Source organism: Phyllobates terribilis, unplaced genomic scaffold (assembly GCF_046119375.1).
Source record: "Phyllobates terribilis strain yellow unplaced genomic scaffold, ASM4611937v1 Scaffold_11__3_contigs__length_659146591, whole genome shotgun sequence".
NCBI lineage: Eukaryota > Metazoa > Chordata > Amphibia > Anura > Dendrobatidae > Phyllobates > Phyllobates terribilis.
The window spans coordinates 255789312-255809238 of NW_027362771.1; the positions used below are offsets into that span (position 1 = coordinate 255789312).

Below are 19927 nucleotides of genomic sequence, written 5' to 3' on the forward strand. Positions count from 1 at the left end.
GCTGTTGTCCTTGGTGGGATTTGAAACCAGGACCCCCAGTCCTGCAAAGCAACAGTACTAATCACTGAGCCACCGTGCTACTAAACAATTTTTGCTAAATGATTTTTCATATATTTATTGGTTCCACAATGGACATGGGATACTCTGATCACTTACATATGCAGTGTGTAATGCCTCCCTGTCAGTATTCTTTGGCAGAGCATATTGGCTTCTGTAAATGACCAACCTAGAGCCCCAGGCATGAAGCTGCCAACTCATCCACACCCTGAGACTGTGTTGCAGGGGTACCTAGGGGCTTATAGAGGAGTTCTTTCCTTTGCCATGTCAATCTCCTTGCAGGCTGTGATTATTGTAGACTGCATCAACCAAGAGGTTAAACATATTGAATCTGAGCTCCTTGGTGCTGTTCGGATGGTTACATGACCATTATAGGCTTTTTCAGCAATCAACAGCAGTCAACATAGGCTCTCTGACCTGCATCATTCTATCATAGCCAGTATTACTTTTTTCATAAATTTGTACCCATAGACCACCTACCCTGCCCCCTGATTGGTCCGCTGATGGCCTTAGTAATTTCCTGGTCATTTCTAGCACTCACACCTTTCTCCAAAACATTGACTGGTTGGCACACATGCCGCCAGCACCAGAGGAGGCACTGTCCCATGGTTGTTTTGCCCAATCTCGTAGAATGAGATGAGCCTGGCAGGGTGTACTGTTCAGCACAAAAAGGTAAATCTGACTTTTGCCAGCCCAGTCTAGACCAAAGTCACACTTCTTTGGATGCATCTGATGTATGATCCAAGAGCTTATCTGATGTATAAAAAGAATTGACACTCAAAAATACAATGTGAAACCTCTCTTAGTTTTTATTGCTTGGTTTACAATTTAAACACAGTCATCTGAGGGTATTCTGTATGTAACCGTGCCCGTTAGAAATAACATTTCACAAGTGAAATTAGTAACACTCCAAGGAAGTGTGTTATCAATATTGCATAAATTGATTACTGTCTCAAAGGTTACAAAATCTTCTCCCATGTTAAGTAGTTAATTAAAGTTAATCATTTCTTCAGAACATTTCAAACACCTACAAGCATACATGAAGACCTGCCTGAGACGCAGCATGTTACAGTAACTGGAATTACTTCATAACGGAGTCCCACAGAGCCTTTCGTTAACTTTAGAAAAGATTTGCGTTTCATTGCAATGCACCATAAGGTAAGGAACAATGTAGAAAACATGAATAATAAATACAGATAGAATTTAATGAATCCATATGTATTTGCATAGACTGTTATCAGGATATATACATATCAATTATTATTACTAATTATTAGAAAGCATGATAATCTACATATGTAGCACATTATTATCATGGGATTGTGGTTTCATTTTCCCATTAGATTGCTTCAAGAATTGCATTAAACATTTTCTTTACAGTACCAGCTTTTACAGAGAATCTTATGCTGACAGTGGAGTTGGGCCACCAATCTAGTATTCATGATTTATCTTAGGATAGGAGAGGGCAACAATTTTTAAGAACTAAATGTGTTATGAAAAATTATGCATTTTTCAAATGTGCTATGCATTTCAATTTCTTACCATTTCCCAGGTCTTTGATTGGTGTCATTGAATTCAGACACTTTTGTTTCTACGTACGGGCGGAAACCAGTGTAAACCATTTTTTCACTGTTAAAAATATACTACAGTCATGGCCAAAAGTTTTGAGACTGACATAAATTTCATTTTTCACAACGTTTGCAACTTCAGTGTTTTTAGATTGTGTAGTCAGATGTTTCTATAGTTACTGGAGTACTATTTTTCAAGTTTTTAAACTTTTGTTGACAAATACATCAAGTTTATGCAAAGCCTCAGCATTAACAGTGTTGACCCTTATTTTTCAAGACTTCTACAATTCGCCCTAGCATGTTAGATATCAGCTTCCTAGTCAATTCATGATTGATGATAACCCATTGTTGTCTTATCAATTCTTGGAGTTTATCACTATTTCTGTGTTTTTATTTGTCCACCAACTTTTCAAGGACTGAGGTTCTCAATGGGATTGAGATCTGGGGAGTTCCTGGCCATGAATTCAAAAATTAAATGTTTTGTTCACTGAGCCACTTAGTTATCATGACTTAGTGCACAATCACACTGGAAAAAGAATTGTTTATCACCAAATTGCTCCTGGATGGTTGGGAGTAGTTGCACTTAAAGGACGTTCCCAATCTTTATTCATTTCAGTGTTCTTAGGCAAAATTGTGAGTGAGCCCAGTCCCTTGGCTGAAAAGCCCCCCACACATGAATGGTCTCAGGATGTTTTAATGTTGACATGACACAGGAATTATGGTGATGCTCTCTTTTTCTTCTCATGACAATCATTCTTCCAAATGACACAAACAGGCTGAAGTGGGGTTTATCAGAGAAAATAACTCTACCCCAGTCCTCTGCAGTCCAATCCCTGTACTTCCTGCAAAGTATTTTCTCTGATGAAGCCCCCTTCAGATTGTTTGGGACATTTGTAAGAATGATTGTGCGGTTAAAAAAAGGTGAACGCTACCATGAGTAAAGCATTGTGAAACCATGCATGTGTGGGGTTGCTTTTCAGCCAAGGACTGGGCTCACTCACAATTTTGCTTACTAACACTGCAATGAATAAAGTTGGGAACTAAACGTTCTATAAGAAAAACTTCTCTCAACAATTCAGGAGCAATTTGGTGATGAACAATGATTTTTCCAGTAAGACGGAGACCATGCCACAAGGCAAAAGTGATAACCAAGTGGCTGGGTGAAAAAAAATTACATTTTGGGTCCATGGACGGTAAACTCCACATATCTCAATCCCATTGAGAACCGGTGGTCTGTCCTCAAAAATGGGTGGACAAACAAACACAGGTATTGTGATAAACTACAACCACTAAATAGGTAACAATGGGTTGCCATAAGTAAGGATTTGGCTCTGAGGCCACGGCCCCACTATCAGTATTTGGTCAGTATTCGGTCAGTATTCTTTCTTAGGAATGGCAGCCAAAACCAGGTGAGGAACAATCAGAGAAAAGGTATAATGGAAACAAGTCACCAATTCTGCATTTATCACCCACTCCTGGTTTTGGCTCCCACTCCTGAGAAAAAACAGTGACCAATTACTGATAGTGGGGCCGTGGCCTAAAGCAGATATCCAGTGTGCCAGGGTGATTTGCAGAAATCTTTAAAAATAAAGGTTAGCACTGTGAATATTGAGTCTTTACATAAACTTAATGTATTTGTCAATAAAAGTATAAAAACTTATGATATGCTGATAATTGTACTTCAGTAACCAAAGAAACATCTGATTAATAGATTTAAAAACAATGAAGCAGCAAACTCTGTGAAAACCAAATTTTGTGTCAGTCTCCAAACTTTTGGTCACATCTGTTCTGTGTATCCAGTCTAGACCATCCTTGATGATATAAATATATCAGAAGCACACATCTCTTTGCTGTCCTGTATGTTCCATATGTTCACATTTAAAAAGGATCTGCCACCAGGTCAAGTTTTTGCTCTTATTTTATTAAAGCTACTCCCCTAAACATTCTGTTTTGTTTTGGGTTGTTGTTTTTTAAATCTGCCATACAGTTCGTGAGATATGGGTCTTTTCATTTAGTTTTCATGGTCTTTACCAAGGGGGCGTAGCTCACAGGATTCTCTAGGGGCTGCTCGTTATAATCACCCTGTGATAAATAACCCCTTGGTGAAGATCACAAAAACTAGTGTTAAATAAAACGACCCAAATCTCTGGAACCATATGGTGGATTTTTTAAAATAAAAAAGACAGATTACTCAGTGGAGCAGCGGAAAATAAAATAACAGTAGAATCAGGCTACTTTTGACCTGGTGACAGGTTTTCTTTAATCATAAATATGCGACTCTGTAAAGAATGAAATGAAATAATACATTGAATATGTAGAAATATATTATAAAAATATATTGCAATAATTATATTCTACCAGTCGTAAATGTACCACCATACACCATGTATTTCAGTCCAAAACTGTGTTACCAAGCTAAAATCACTCAACCTGACGATTTGTTGCAGACATTAATGAAACTGTTATTATCTAAACGAGCAGTGGTGTAACTAGAGTCTGATGGGCCTTAGTGCAAAATTTGCACCTGGCCGTCCGTCCCTTCATGTTGGTCAGATGTATGGGCCCTTGTAGCGTTCTAAATCCTATAAAGACATACGTGTTCCCCCACCACCGCCCCATTATGTAGCAATGTGCCCCATCCTGGGCCTCTTCCAGGTATATTTGTCCCCTATTCTGTGCCCTTCCTGGCATATACTGTATGTTCCTCATCCTAGGGCCATCACGGTATATATGTCCCTTATCCTGGTATACACAGTGGCATGAAAAAGTTTGGGCACCCCTGCTCAAAATTACTGTTATTGTGAACAGTTAAGCAAGTTGAAGATGAAATGATCTCTAAAAGGCCTAAAGTTAAAGATGACACATTTCCTTTGTATTTTAGGCAAAATATATATACATATATATATAAAAATATATATATATATATGGAAAAAATAGTAGAGACAGCACTCCAAAAATAGATGATTTATTAGCTCAACAAGAGCTGTGGCAACGTTTCGGCTAGATATACATTTCACGGGTAGAGGGAAGAATGGATTCAATGAAATTTCAACAAATTCTTGATGCAAACATAGCAAAAATCTGTGACTAGACCTCAAAATAGCAGTGCATGCAAGACGACCCAGGAATCTCACAGAACTGGAAGAATTTTCCAAGGAAGAATAGATGAAAATCCCTCAAACAAGAATTGAAAGACTCTTGTCTGGCTACAAAAAGCAATTACCAGCTGTGATACTTTCAAAAGGGGGTGCTACTAGGTACTAACCATCCAGGATGCCCAAACTTTTGCATCGGCCCATTTTCCTTTTTGTAATTTTTAAAATATAAAAGATGAAAAAAAAAATTAATATATATATACTGTATGTATTTTGCCTAAAATACAAAGGAAATGTGTCATCTTTAACTTTATGCCTTTTAGAGATCATTTCATCTTCAACTTGCTTAACGTTCACAATAACAGTAATTTTGACCAGGGGTGCCCAAACTTTTACATGCCACTGTATGTCCACCATCCTGGTATATATGTCCCCCATCCTATGCCCCTTAATAGTAAAATGTCCCCAGCCTGGTGTATATGACCACCATCCTGGTGTATATGACCACCATCCTGGTATATATGTTCCCCATCCTGGTATATATGTCCCCATCCTGGTATACTGTATATGTCCCCCTTCCTGGTATATATGTTTCCCATCCTGGTATATATTTCCCCCATCCTGGTATATACTGTATGTCCCCCATCCTGGTATATATGTTTCCCACTCCTGGTATACTGTATATGTCCCCCTTCCTGGTATACATGTTTCCCATCCTGGTATATATGTCCCCCATCCTAGTATATATATTTTCCCCATTCTGGTATATACTGTATGTCCCCTATCCTGGTATATATGCCCCCATTCTGCCGCTGTTCTTTAACCCATAAAAATAAACGATGCTACTCACCTTCCTCCTTTCTCACGAAGTGCGGCCTCCTCTTCCGTCGGCTACGCAGAAAACGGCAACCGACTTCAGTGTGCAAGTGATGGGTGCTGCATGACGTCACTGCCATGCACAGCCAGTGACTTGCATGCCGACTTCAGCTGCCGGCCTCTGATTGACTGGCGGTGTGTTGCCACGCAGGGACCCGAAAGGTCTCAGCTCCGCAATGCATTTCAGTTGAATGGGCGTCTTCGGACGCACATCCAGCTGAAATATGTGCTGGTATCAGCGGGCCCACCTCCAGCACGGGCCCAGTAACGGTCACAGAGGGTTATGCCCCGGTAAACGAGGTTTGCAGAATTTGCTGCAGAACCAATCATGTAAAGAACTGATTTCAAATTACAGAAATTTATGGAAAAAAAATCTGCCTTATACAGACAGCATATTTTGACCTAACACAAGATACTTTACAGGGGTTTTCAACTTTCAGCAAAGGCTAGCTCTCTACTGCAGCTTCAGTATCTGTATTTTGTCAGCAATCATGACTTTGCATCGGCAGCGTGCATCACCGCTAGAGTCAATCACTGAGCTCAATGACTCTGCCAATGTGGACAGCATGAGCCGTTGAGCCGTTGAGTTCAGTAATTGACAGCAGCAGTGATGCGCAATGTCGACATGACGTCACCTCTGCAGCCAAAACATAGAGAGTGGAGAAGAGGCAGTGAGCTGGCACTGAAGTGGGGGAGGGTGAGTACCACCTGGTTTTGTAGTATTAAATGCCTGCAAGCTTTGAAGGCCACTTTGATGACACTGTAAAACTCCTTTAGCCATAACATGATGCGGAAAACTAACTTGTCAATTAAGCACAAGCTATTGAACATGTCAAGTTAGGTGCCAAATTCCATTTTTCTGCCTCAAGATATCTTACCATATTGTAATATGTTTGTCAAGTAAAGAAATGCTACATCTGTATGAACATAACCTTAGTCCTAATAAGAAGGTTTAAATAGTCATTTAGACAACTTGATTGCATTTCACAGGTAACATACTAAATTGGCAATCTGAAATCCATCTCTTGCAGCAGATATGGACTACAGGAACAGTGTACAGGTCTTTGTCTCTGTTCTTCTGCTCTGTTGTCCGTCAAACTATATACAGGCATAACCAAGAGGTGGGCTTTTAGCTTAGGGCAGGCAAGTCATTGGACAATGGCAGAATCAATGCATGGAGAGAAGTGAAAGAAAAGATGTTCCAGCAGCTATAGTGCTGGCAGAAAGAAAAGATGTTCCAGCAGCTATAGTGCTGGCAGAATGCTGATTGTGAACACAAAAAAGTTTATGCCAGGTTACGCAACTGGAGAATTTAGACAGTTATTGAACATAATAGAGTTGAGTGAGCAGCAAAAGCTGTTAGTTAACCTGTTGTGGGGGACGAGTTCATTAAAATAAGTTTTCTACAGGTTTTGTATAAAAGAACAGGTATGCTTTATTTTATATGGTATAATTCTACTAATATGCCTATTTTTATATTTGACAGATAATATCAAATCCTAGCTAAGAGCTTCTTAATCATCTAAAATTTATTAAAATAAAAAAATAAAACAAGGGAATAAACAATGACAGCTTCCATGGAAAATAAGTATTTGGTGCAAAGGAAAATTTATTCAGAGGATTCCTTTACTGCTGATCATGAAATAGTAGAAAGACACCACACCACAACTTTGGATCTTCTGAAAAGGACTTGTAGGTAAGTGGAGTATATAATACCATATATTAAAATATTTTTTTTGACAAATTAATAGACTGTAGACTGGACTGTGAACACAAATATGGCAAGCCTAAATTAAGAGCTATTGTTTCTCATGTATGGGTATACTCTGCATGCGATCACAAATATTTTTTACTTGTGCTTGAAAAGCACTGCAAGTTTATTTTGTGGAGGGATTGTGTTGAGCAGATGGTGCTGTGTTAATCGATAATGTTTGCTATTGCTGTCCTGTATGACCTCATTAGTTTGTGTGGGTTCTCTTCCTTTAATCCTTCATGTTGTGATGATGAAAATAATGTAATGTCCCAAATAGCACAGTTCATTCTACTATAATGTCTAAGTGTTGAATGATTCTGCCAAAACTGATATCTCTGACAACCTGTATCGGGAAACTTTTCACAACAGTCATCAAATTGTATGAAATACTGTAGCTACCACCATACAACACTCAGTCACTCTAGAGGGCTATAAAGTAGCAAAATGGTGTGTAGAGAGAACATGTCCTACAACCCCTGGCAAAAATTATGGAATCACCGGGCTCGGAGTATGTTCATTCAATTGTTTAATGTTGTTGAAAAAAAGCAGATCACAGACAAGGCACAAAACTAAAGTCATTTCAAATGGCAACTTTAGGGCTTTAAGAAACACTAAAAGAAATCAAGATAAAAAATGTGGTACTCAGTAAGGGTAATTTTTTTCAGACCAAGCAGAGGGAAAAAAATATGAAATCACTCAATTCTGAGGAAAAAACTATGGAATCACACTGTAAATTTTCATTTCCAAAACCAACACCTGCATCAAATTAGATCTGCTCGTTAGTCTGCATCTAAAAAGGAATGATCACACCTTGGAGAGCTGTTGCACCAAGTGGACTGACATGAATCATGGCTCCAACACGAGAGATGTCAATTGAAACAAAGGAGAGGATTATCAAACTCTTAAAAGAAGGTAAATCATCACGCAATGTTGCAAAAGATGTTGGTTGCTAACAGTCAGCTGTGTCTAAAATCTGGACCAAATACAAACAAAATGGGAAGGTTGTTAAAGGCAAACATACTGGTAGACCAAGGAAGACATCAAAGCGTCAAGACCGGAAACTTAAAGCATTATGTCTCCAAAACAGGAAATGCACAACAAAACAAATGAGGAACGAATGGGAGGAAACTAGAGTCATTGTCTGTGACCGAACTGTAAGAAACCGCCTAAAGGAAATGGGATTTACATACAGAAAAGCTAAACATAAGCCATCATTAACACCTAGACAGAAAAAACAAGGTTACAACGGCAAAGGAAAAGCAATCGTAGACTGTGGATGACTGGATGAAAGTCATATTCAGTGATGAATCGCGAATCTGCATTGGGCAAGGTGATGATGCTGGAACTTTTGTTTGGTGCCATTCCAATGAGATTTATAAAGATGACTGCATGAAGAAAACATGCAAATTTCCACAGTCATTGATGATATGAGCCTTCATGTCAGGTAAAGGCACTGGGGAGATGGCTGTCACTACATCTTCAATAAATGCCCAAGTTTACATTGATATTTTGGACAGTTTTCTTATCCCATCAATTGAAAGCATGTTTGGGGATGATGACATCATTTTTCAAGATGATAATGCATCCTGCCATAGAGCAAAAACTGTGAAAACATTTCTTGAAAGAAGACACATAAGGTCAATGTCATGGCCTGCAAATAGTCCGGATCTCAATCCAATTGAAACTATTTGGTAGAAGTTGAAGAAAATGGTCCATGACAAGGCTCCAACCTGCAAAGCTGATCTGGCAACAGCAATCAGAGAAAGTTGGAGCCAGATTGATGAAGAGTACTGTTTGTCACTCATTAAGTCCATGCCTCAGAGACTGCAAGCTGTTATTAAAGCCAGAGGTGGTGCAACAAAATATTAGTGATGTATTAGAGTGTTCTTTTGCTTGTTTGTTTTCCATGATTCCATAATTTTTTCCTCAAAATTGAGTGATTCCATAATTTTTTCCCTTTGCTTGGTCTAAAAAAAATTACCCTTACTGAGTACCACATTTTTTTTCTTGATTTCTTTTAGTGTTTCTTAAAGCCCTAAAGTTGCCATTTGAAATGACTTTAGTTTTGTGCCATGTCTGTGATCTGCTTTTTTTCAACAACATTAAACAACTGAATGAACATCCTCCGAGCCCGGTGATTCCATAATTTTTGCCAGGGGTTAAATTACAACCATCTTTTTTGTGTTAATTGTGATAAAACTCTTTATGAAAGAACTGGAAAAATGCAACACCTTAATAGATCTGTCTTCCTAACAGATTTCCTTTATCACATCAACAGTTTGTTGGAAACTTAGAATATTGTTTTCAGAAAAAATAAAGACTAACCAGACTCATTTCTACATTAAAGGGGTATTACCATCTCCAAGATCATATCCCAATATGTAGTAGGGGTAATAATAATAATATTAGCAAATACCTTCAATTAGAAATGTAATATAGTTTTTCTGATTCGCTATGTCTCTTTCCTCATGTGCAGGCATTGCAGGACCTTAGGTATCCATGGTTGCGAGCACTGATATAGTGACAGTTAGTTTGATAGTTGTTAGTGTCGTAACCATGGATACCTAAGGTCCTGCAATGCCTGCACATGAGGAAAGAGATATAGCAAAAAGAAAAATATACTACTTTTCTAATTGGAGGTATTTGCTAATATTCTTATTATTACACCTACTACATATTGAGATAGGATCTTGGAAATGGGAATACTCCTTTAATTTTAAGATGAAGGCATATTTATATAGAATGGAAAAAAGAAATCAGTGTTTTCTGCAACCTCAGATAGTTTGTGGTATAAAATGAAGGGTTGCTATAGGTAAAAACCTACAAAGACTTTTGGAATCTATAGATAACGGTAAAGACCTACCCATTAAGGGTGTCATTGATAGATAACGGTAAAGACCTACTCATTATGGGTGTCATTGGTAGATAACGGTAAAGACCTATTCATTATGGGTGTCATTGACAGATAACGGTAAAGACATAGTCATTATGGGTGTAAATAACTTGGAGTATGAACGCATTAACCTTTGGAATTCTTCACTCTGCAAACATGTGAAGCTAAGTCTGGAAATTTCCAGAGATAAGTAATTCACCATGTGTAGAGATGTTGACTAATGTCATATTGTTATGTGCTTGAAAATCTATTTCTGGGCTGACTTGTAGAAAAGAAACAAATTATACTTTCTATTCCTAATTTATGGTTAAATCTAACTGTAATGTTTAGCATCTATGCTGTCTAGACTAGACTCTGTTCCGTGGTAAAGGCTGATTCGATGAATGGCATGAGTAATTTAATGCGTCATATGTTACCTCTATACAGATAAATGATAAAGCGTTGCTTATTTGCATTTGCAAAGGAAAAAAAAAATATCTGGACAGGCAAGGTAATTGGTTTGAATAATAGCTGTAGGAGTCCTGACATATGATATGACAACTCAACTGCTTTCAACATATGACTTCAAAAGAAAGTTACACCTAATCAAAAATCTGCACCATCTGTTACGGCGGTGAGGGTGCGGTGGGGTTTTCCAACGGTAATTACTGGTTCTCCTTAATGAGACCATGAAATATGGAGTCTTACAGGCAATGCTCCATGGGAGAAAACTATGAAAATTAGCTGTCTTGCAAGTCCAAGTAAGGAGAGGTAACCACCTTACAAGTCAATGTCCGACCCCTTAATAAGCCTTGAAAATGACTAGGGATAAACGCTAGCCAGAAACTCATCTACAGACAGCTGTTTTTGGGTGCTTTCCCCTCATCAGTTTAAAAAAGAGTTTAGATGGCTGAGTTCAATACCCTTCAGGCAAATGTTTCTTAAAGAAAACAACTGAGTACAAAGTCAATGTCCAAGCGAGTAACCAACACTTCCACCTTGTTGCTTCCAGGGGCATCACACTCAGCCAGCCAGATTCTGTTCAACACTGATGAGGGACAGGTACCTTGAAACAGCTGTCTGCAGATGAGTTTCTGCTTTGACTTTTAAATGTACCCTTATTTGTGGAATTTATGTCACCATCCATATTTACATACTTCTATTAAAGGAGTATTTCTATTTTGCAATTTATCTCTAGGATATTCCATCAGTTTAGGATTATTGCTGGTCCAACTTCTGGGGGCCCAATCAAACTTGAGAAGTAAGGTACATCCTTCATTGTATTTCCTGCACAGTGGCATGTAGCATGACCAAAACCGCCTCTGTGCATGGAAAACCCAGAAATTTAAATCTACACATTAGTCCCATAATTTTCAGAGTAGGTGAGGGCCACAAACTATCATACTAGCAGTATCCTAGTGATATCTCAACATTTTATAACATAGGAATAGCCCTTTAATGCTTTGTTTCATTCCAAAACAGAATGGTAAAATCATGTGGTATAATTGAATATGAATGAAGTTAGATGTTGGATGCTGGGGGTCCAGTTGATACAAATGCTCCTCGTTTTGGTATTATGAACAATATAAAAAATTGATGTGCACTTGTTGCAGGCATTTACCTCTTTTATATAAGAACTCTTAAAGAGAACCTCGATTCATGATGCTCAAACCACAGGTAGCATAAATCAAATAAATCAAAGCCTGGCTGCACAATTGCAGGTGGGTATTAATGCCAGAGCATTTCAGAGAAAATATACTTTGAAGAGCCAACTTTTCCCTTCACTGCTCCAGGTGCGTGACAAGTCTCTCCTATGTGTGTACATAGTGACCTGCCAATCACTTGGAGCGATGCAGCACCGGACTAGTCTTATCACTGTATAAGACTATATTTCTCTGAAAAGTTGAGAAAAATATACCAGGCTGCATTCATGCGGTCCATAGTTTGGGGAACATGAATCAGGACGGTACTATCCTATCTCTAGTATTAAAACTAGAATCCTAGAGATAGAATAGGACCATGCCAATTGGGTACACCTAATCACTGTGGGATGGCTTTTGCATTTTTTTTAATCAAAATAATGTTAACTAAGTATCCTATGTTATTTACATGTACTATTACTATTCACTTATTTACTTATTACAAGGTATATGCTCATTTTATTTTTTTCTTGGGTTTTGTCTGTGAAATGGTCACTGCTTGAATGAGCTCCTACACATTGCACAAATATCAAATTATGATCAAGCTCATTTCTTTGGTTTTGCTGTATTTTTTTGTACTTTGTACAAAAAGGGGCATGGCTCCCTATTTTTGAACTAGGCATTTCATCTACAGTTGAAACCAGAAGTTTACATACAATATATAAAAAGACACATATGCATGTTTTTCTCAATATCTCACATGAAATCAGAATAAACCTTTCCCGTTTTAGGTCAATTAGGATTACCATAATTTTTAATATTTGCCAAACGCCAGAATAATGAGAGAGAGAGAATGTTTAAAGACATTTTTATAACTTACTGCAAAGTCAAAAGTTTACATACATTTCATTAGTATTTGGTACCATTGCTCTTAAACTGAATGACTCGAGTCAAACGTTTGGGATATCCTTCCACAAGCTTCTCACAATAGTTGGTCAGAATTTGGGCCCATTCCTCTTGACAAAACAGGTGTATCTGATCCAGGTTCATAGGTCGCCTTGCTCGCACCTGCCTTTTCAGCTTTGCCCATAAATTTTCAATAGGATTGAGATCAGGGCTTTGTGATGGCCACTCCAAAACATTGACTTTGTTATCCTTAAGTCATATTGTTACCATTTTGACAGTATGCTTCTAGTCATTGTCCATTTGGAAGACCCATTTCCGCCCACCTATTAACTTCCTAGCTGATGTCTTGAGATGTTGCTTCAGTATTGCCACATAATCTTCTTTTCTCACGATGCCATCTATTTTATGAAGTGCACCAGTCCCTCCTGAAGCCGAACAACCCCACAACATGAGGCTGCCACCCCCATGTTTCACAGTTGGGATAGTGTTTTTAGACTTCCGAGCTTCTCCCTTTTACCTCCAAACGTAACAATGGTCATTATGCCCATAAAGTTCAATTTTAGCTTCATCAAACCACAGGACGTCTCCAAAAATTCAGGTCTTTGTTCCTGTGTGCATCTGCAAACATTAATCTGGCTTTTCTATGTTTCTTTTGGAATAATGGCTTCTTCCTGGCAGAGTGGCCTTTCAGCCCATGTTGTTACAGTACTCGTTTCACTGTGGATATTGACACAATCTTACCAGCTTCCGCCATCATCTTCACATGGTCTTTTGCTTTTGTCCTTTAGTTGATATGCACATGTCGGACCAAAGCATGTTCATCTCTGTGACACAGAACCCGTCTCCTTCCTGAGCGTTATGATGGCTGCACATTCCCATATTGTTTGTACTTGCGTATAATTGTTTGTACAGATGAACCTAGGCACCTTCAGGTATCTTGAAATTGTACCCAAGGATGAGCCAGACTTATGCAAGTCCAAAATTCTGTTCCTGATATCTTGGCTGATTTCTTAGACTTTCCCATGATGCTACACAAAGAAGCAGTGTGTTTCAGGCGTGCATTAAAATACATTCACATGTATGTCTCTAATTAACTCAGATGTTGCCAAAAAATCTATCAGAAGCTTCCAAACACATAACATCATCATATGGGAGGTCCAGAATTGTTTAAAGACATAGTAATCTCAGTGTATGTAAACTTTTGACTTTGCAGTAAGTAATTAAAAATGCTTTAAAACATTCTCTCTCTCATTATTCTGGCATTTGGCAAATATTAAAAATGATGGTAATCCTAACTGACCTAAAACGGGAAAGGTTTATTCTGATTTCATGTCAGCTATTGAGAAAAACATGCATATGTGTGTTATGCAAACTTCTGGTTTCAACTGTATATAGCTTCCCATGGGCAGATGCCGTAACAGTCGGTCCTGTATCCTGCTCTGCCCTTATCTAGATTGAGGTCGGCTGACACAAGGTAAGGTTTTAATACTAGAGATAGTATACGAACATCCCGATTGGGTATACCTTGTCACGGTAGGATGGTCTTTACGCTTTTTTAATAAAAATAGTGTTAACTAAGTACCCTATGTTATTTACATATAATATTACTATTTACTTATTATATGGTATATGCTCATTTTGGTTTATTATTGGGTTTTGTGTGTGAAATGGACACAGTGTAAATGTGCTCCTACACATTGCATGTATGCCAATTTATGCTCAGGCTCATTTCTTTGGTTTTGTTCTTAATTTATATCAAATTTAAATCAGTGAGGAATGAAAAGTGGTTGACTGGTCTAATGTCAGTACTTTTGGCTCTTGTGAGGATCAAAATTTGCCAGTACATAGACCATTCATGCATGTTGGCAATTTTTTTTTGTACAGAACTGTATGTTTTACGTCCTTTAATACCAAAAAAGGAATGTCTAAACAAGACACATTTTCCAAGCATTGATTGTAGCCGGATTTTGTTGTTTATGGCTTCTTTTTATCTTGGTGCCAATAGATACTTTTATTAGTACAATACTCCATTGTAGGCTGTCATAACAAAGTTGTGCAATACCTGAAGCTCTTCTTACACTGATTACACAAATAACTTATTCCAGTAGGAACCAGGACCTTACCAGCTACAAAGAATTTCCTATGTGCAGCTATATAGATGTATTTAATATATTTTGTAAGCAATTTAAGACCAAGTTAGGACAAATAGTATGTGCAGTTTTAGATATAATGTTTAGATTTTAAATAAAAATGTCCACGACATTATGTTCATGTGATGTAAAAGTTTGTAACAGTTTTTCTAGTTTTCTATTTGATGTTCTTTTTTTCATCTAATACAAACATAATTGCGCTGTTTTTAATTGCAGATGTTCTTCAAAGAAAGCCAAAAGTATTGCACTATCTTTTTTCCCTATTATTTCATGGCTTCCTAGCTATCGATTTAAGGAATGGATTCTCAGTGACATAATTTCTGGAGTCACTACAGGGCTTGTGGCTGTGCTGCAAGGTAAATTAACCAGTGAAAATATGAACATCCCTCAAATAAAGTGTCATTACAAGGACATGATTATAAACATATTTTATACGCTCATTAATGCCACTGAGCACTGCATAGCCATCATTGATTGTCATCAGTTTGGTTTCTGTTTTTGATTAATTTATACAAACCTATATACCGTAAATGGTCCTCACAAACCATATAGTAAAAAACTGTTCCATATAAAATCTCCTCAAAAGACTAGGTGGCATTCCCTATCTAAAATAAAAATGGTTCAATCTCCAGAGGGGACAATGCTTATTTACCATGAGAACTACTACAGTACTCTGTGGAATTGTCTACCTCCAGAGTTAGTCACAGCAGGAACCATTGATAGTTTAAAAAAAAAAATTCTTAGAAGAAAATAATATAAATACTTGTGTAAATGTATAAAATTCATGTTCTGAATGTTTATTCAGTCCAATTGACTGTCAGAATCAGGGGGTAAAATTTGCCCTTTTATGGCAGATTGGTTCATTATGGGTTTATGTTGTCTTCATCAAGATCGATAGGGGAGCGCAAATTTTTAAAGTGTTTACCTATACCCCTTCCCTTCATTCATATCCATCCCCATGACCTAATAGATTGCCTAAATGTTTTAGGGATTTTTCAAACACACTGTTTTTGAAGTATTTGTAAAAATATATGTGCCATTTAATCATTTTACATTTAATAAGTCGTCCAAATCATAGTAGAAGTGATCAAATGATTGCAGCTTCTGGAACAAAAAGTCAAACTCAAATCAATAAAATGTAACAGTAAAATGCTGAAAAAATAATTTCCATCTAAATATTTTACTCCCATAGGTTTGGGCTAGGAAAAAATAATCATCTATGTTATTTACCCTACGCAGGTCCAGTGCTGCTACCTTTGGTCTTTGTTAACAGGCTGCAGCAGCGACGTCATTTCTAAAGCGTATAAGACCTTTGGATCCAATATCTGGGCTCCAAGGCTCTTGACATCTATAACGGCATTACCAATTAGCCCAGTGATTGGCTATAGTCGTAATATGCATTGTTGTTGTGTGCTGTAGATGGGGCAGCAGTGAAGAGATATTCCTGTAGCTGCTGGAAATTTATTACTTTTCTTTAGCTCAGACTGATGGGGCTAAAAAAAATAAAAAATAAAAATGTTTGAACTGCATCATGTATGGCTTTGGATGAAGAAAAGCAAACAAATAAAAGGCAATTTCTGAATTGCTGTTTTTTTCCTTTGCCCTGGGAAAAAAATGAAAGTCAAACAATAAAATATATGTAACCCCAACAAATAAAACATGTTCTGTGAAAAACTAGAGCCTATACTTCTTTATCTACAAAAACTATCTAAATCAATAGTACATATGAAAATAAGAAACTTTGTAACTTATCTTATGAGACAAATCCTCTTCTTTCTTCTTCTGGACTGATAATTCATTCTCAAAACTCTCAATTCACAGGTAAAATCTGTCTTCAGTAAATACAGGCTTTCCCATTACTGAGATAGAAGATAATAATAATCTTTTTATATATATATGGCCAAGATATTCTGTGTTGCTTTACAATTCAAACAATTTCACAGACATTATCTGCACTGTCCCCATTGGGGCTCACAATCTACATTCCCTATCAGTATGTTTTTGGAGTGTGGGAGGAAACCCACACAAACATGGGGAGAACATACAAACTCCTTGCAGATGTTGTCCTTGGTGGGATTTGAGCCCAGGACCCCAGAGCTGCAAGGCAGCAGTGCTAACCACTGAGCCACCGTGCTGCCCATGGCAGAAGATGGCAGCTGGTGTCAAAACGTTCTATAGAGAACTTTAAGGCTGTGTGCCCACGATGCGTATTTCATGCATTTTGGTGCGGAAATTTCCACAGCGTATACGCATGATAAACGCATGGTAAGCCTTCTGTTATGGTCTCCTATGCAATTCCGCACTTTCAATGCCCATGCTGCGGATTTTTCCACAGCGTTCATGCTGCACTCAAAAATCCGCAGCATGTCCATTAATTTTGCGGAAGCGCAGCGCTTTCGCCGCCTTTGACTTGCATTAGAACGCGCTAATTCCGCAAGACTGCATCTGTACTTGCGTAATTGGCGCATTCTAATGTGCGGATGGTACCCGGGTGTAGAGTAGAGGAGAGTCTCATCCACACCCAGGTACCATAGAAACTGTAAAAAAAATAATAAAATAAAAAATAAAGATTATATTCACCTTCTGGCAGCCCGCGCTGCGGTCCTTCTCCTTTGCCGCACATCGCGTTGGACTGTAGGACCTGCGGTGACATCACAGTCATGTGACGGTAGGTCCTTCAGTACAGGGCATCGCGATATCCCGGCAGCCAGGAACGAGTGCAGCAGCACACCCCTGGCCATCGGAAGGTAAGTATACATTTATTTTTTTATTTTTTACCATTCTTTCGGTCACACTATATAAATCCATGCTGTTTGCATGGATTTATATAGTGTGACCTAGTTGTCAAGCACTTTTAAAGTGATGCTAAAATCGCTTTGAAAGCGCTTGTCAATCCGCATGCGGAAACGCATGTGAATAACGCTTCAAATCCGCTTGTTCCTGGCAGGAAAAACACATGTACAATCCGCATGTACAATCCGCATGCGTTTTTTCTGCCAGGGAGATGCAGAAATGCTGCAGAAATTTTCTGCTTCATTTCTGCATCGTGGGCACATAGCCTCACTCTTGATTCAGGAGCACCTGTAGCAGAAGGTCTTTGTCTCTGACTCCTCCCACCATGAAATTTTAAAAGCCCCAGCTGTCATCAGCTATCTGAATAATATGAAAATTTGTCTTCACTGAACACAGATTTTACTTATGAGAGTGAAAAATTAATTCAGGTGGAGAAAAAAACTAATTTCTCTGATAAGATATGTTGCCTACTTTCATGTGTACTATTGATTTATGAAATAAAAATTAAAACGGTGGTTACTCTTTAAAGGAGAATGCTACTTGTGACATAGAAGAAAGTAAACATTTATAATGTATATTTCAGGTCTGGCATATGCTCTACTTGCCAATGTGTCTCCTGGCTATGGATTATATACCTCTTTCTTCCCAGTTGTGGTGTATTTCTTTTTGGGGACTTCCAAACATATATCAGCTGGTAAGTTGTAGACGTCAAACCATTTTTATTCTAGTGGTTGATGACTGCTTTTTTAATACAGGTATTTTTGTAGGTCCCTTCCCTGTTGTAAGCCTGATGGTCGGCTCAGTGGTAGCTAGTCTTGTTCCTGGTGATGGTGACACGAGCAGTGGAAATTCTACTATTAGTAACGCTACTGCTGAAGACTTGATAAATGAAAAACGAATAATTGTGGCGGCATCACTGACATTTTTAGTTGGACTCATCCAGGTCTGTATATTCCACAGAAATGGACTATTTTACCATGCAATCTTAACCAATATTCTTGTACTATCAGGCCTGGACTGGCCCAAAGGGGAATAGGAGAATAGATGGGTGCAGGAATAAGCACCCACCTCCTATATATGAGCAGTAGTTGGCACAATACACTTGGTTCACTATGTACAGACAAATGCAGCATCTCATCATTCTTTTTAAAAAGAACCCAGTTTATTACAGTATAGAATCATAGGTAAATTTGTAACTGAGGATAAAGTAATATTTGCATGTAAATGAACAGTGAGCTTCCAGAATCAATGTTACTGGTGGGTCCTTGTCACCCCAGTCCGACACTATACTACTATGTTTGTAGAAGGACCATACAAAATGTAATTTCTGTTTAAACGTGTCACAATAAAATGCTATAGCTGTACAAGTTATCACCAATCCACAGGATAACGGTGATCATTAGGTGTCCAACCTCTGGAACCCGCACTGATTGGCAGAGGGGCACTTTTATCCCATTATAGAATGGAGCAGCATATCAATTACCCAATCTTCTCACCATTCATTCTCTATGAGGCTGCCAGAAAAACCCGGCTGCCTCATAGGGAATGAGCGGCTGAGCACGCGCTTTCTAACAGGACTAATAGTGCCTTGTTCTGTCGATCGATGCAGGTTCCAGCGCCCACCGATTAATAAGTTATTACCTGTGGATTGGTCATAACTTGTTTTCACCAGACAATCCCATTAATAAACAAATAATTACACTGACATCAATTGTGGATGAAAAGGTCAGAGTCCTTTGTTATGGTTTAAACCAAAATAAATGAATAATACCAACAACCCCGCAAATCAAACACATCCACCCATATTGACGCTGCGTGACTAAGCGCACAAATAAAGCTATCTATGAGGGAAGGTGGGGTTCTTCAAACTGTGGTCTTCTGAGGTAACCGGACAACTCCTCACATTAATGCAGGCTGTAAATAGATTTTAGTTCCCTTCCGCTGGCTGGACCTAAGAACCAATCAGAGTCCAGGACATCGATTTCTGGGACCATATGGGAGTGCTCGGGCCACACAGGCTCAGTTAACCCTTTTAAAATACTCAAGTATAATGTAGCTAATATACATATATTCTTCTTATAACCATTTGTCACAAAGATCCCATGTGGTCACAAATATTATGACTTATGGCCTTACATTCAGTTGGTCATAGACTATATACAACCCTCCAGCATCCAGAAAGTGAAGAACACTCGTCACATCATCACAAGTTGCTCA

At 38.3% G+C, this 19927-nt stretch overlaps 1 protein-coding gene across 1 annotated transcript in view; it reads left to right on the top strand.

The window, feature by feature from the left end:
* LOC141165998 (chloride anion exchanger-like) overlaps positions 1–19927 on the top strand; it is a 129465-nt gene that overhangs the window by 36424 nt on the left and 73114 nt on the right. Inside the window, exons 2-6 of the mRNA XM_073652181.1 lie at positions 1071–1215; positions 7083–7292; positions 15134–15273; positions 18294–18404; positions 18478–18653. Of these exons, the coding sequence (XP_073508282.1) occupies positions 7162–7292; positions 15134–15273; positions 18294–18404; positions 18478–18653 (558 nt within the window). The 5' untranslated portion in view covers positions 1071–1215; positions 7083–7161. The remainder of the gene's footprint in view (positions 1–1070; positions 1216–7082; positions 7293–15133; positions 15274–18293; positions 18405–18477; positions 18654–19927) is intronic.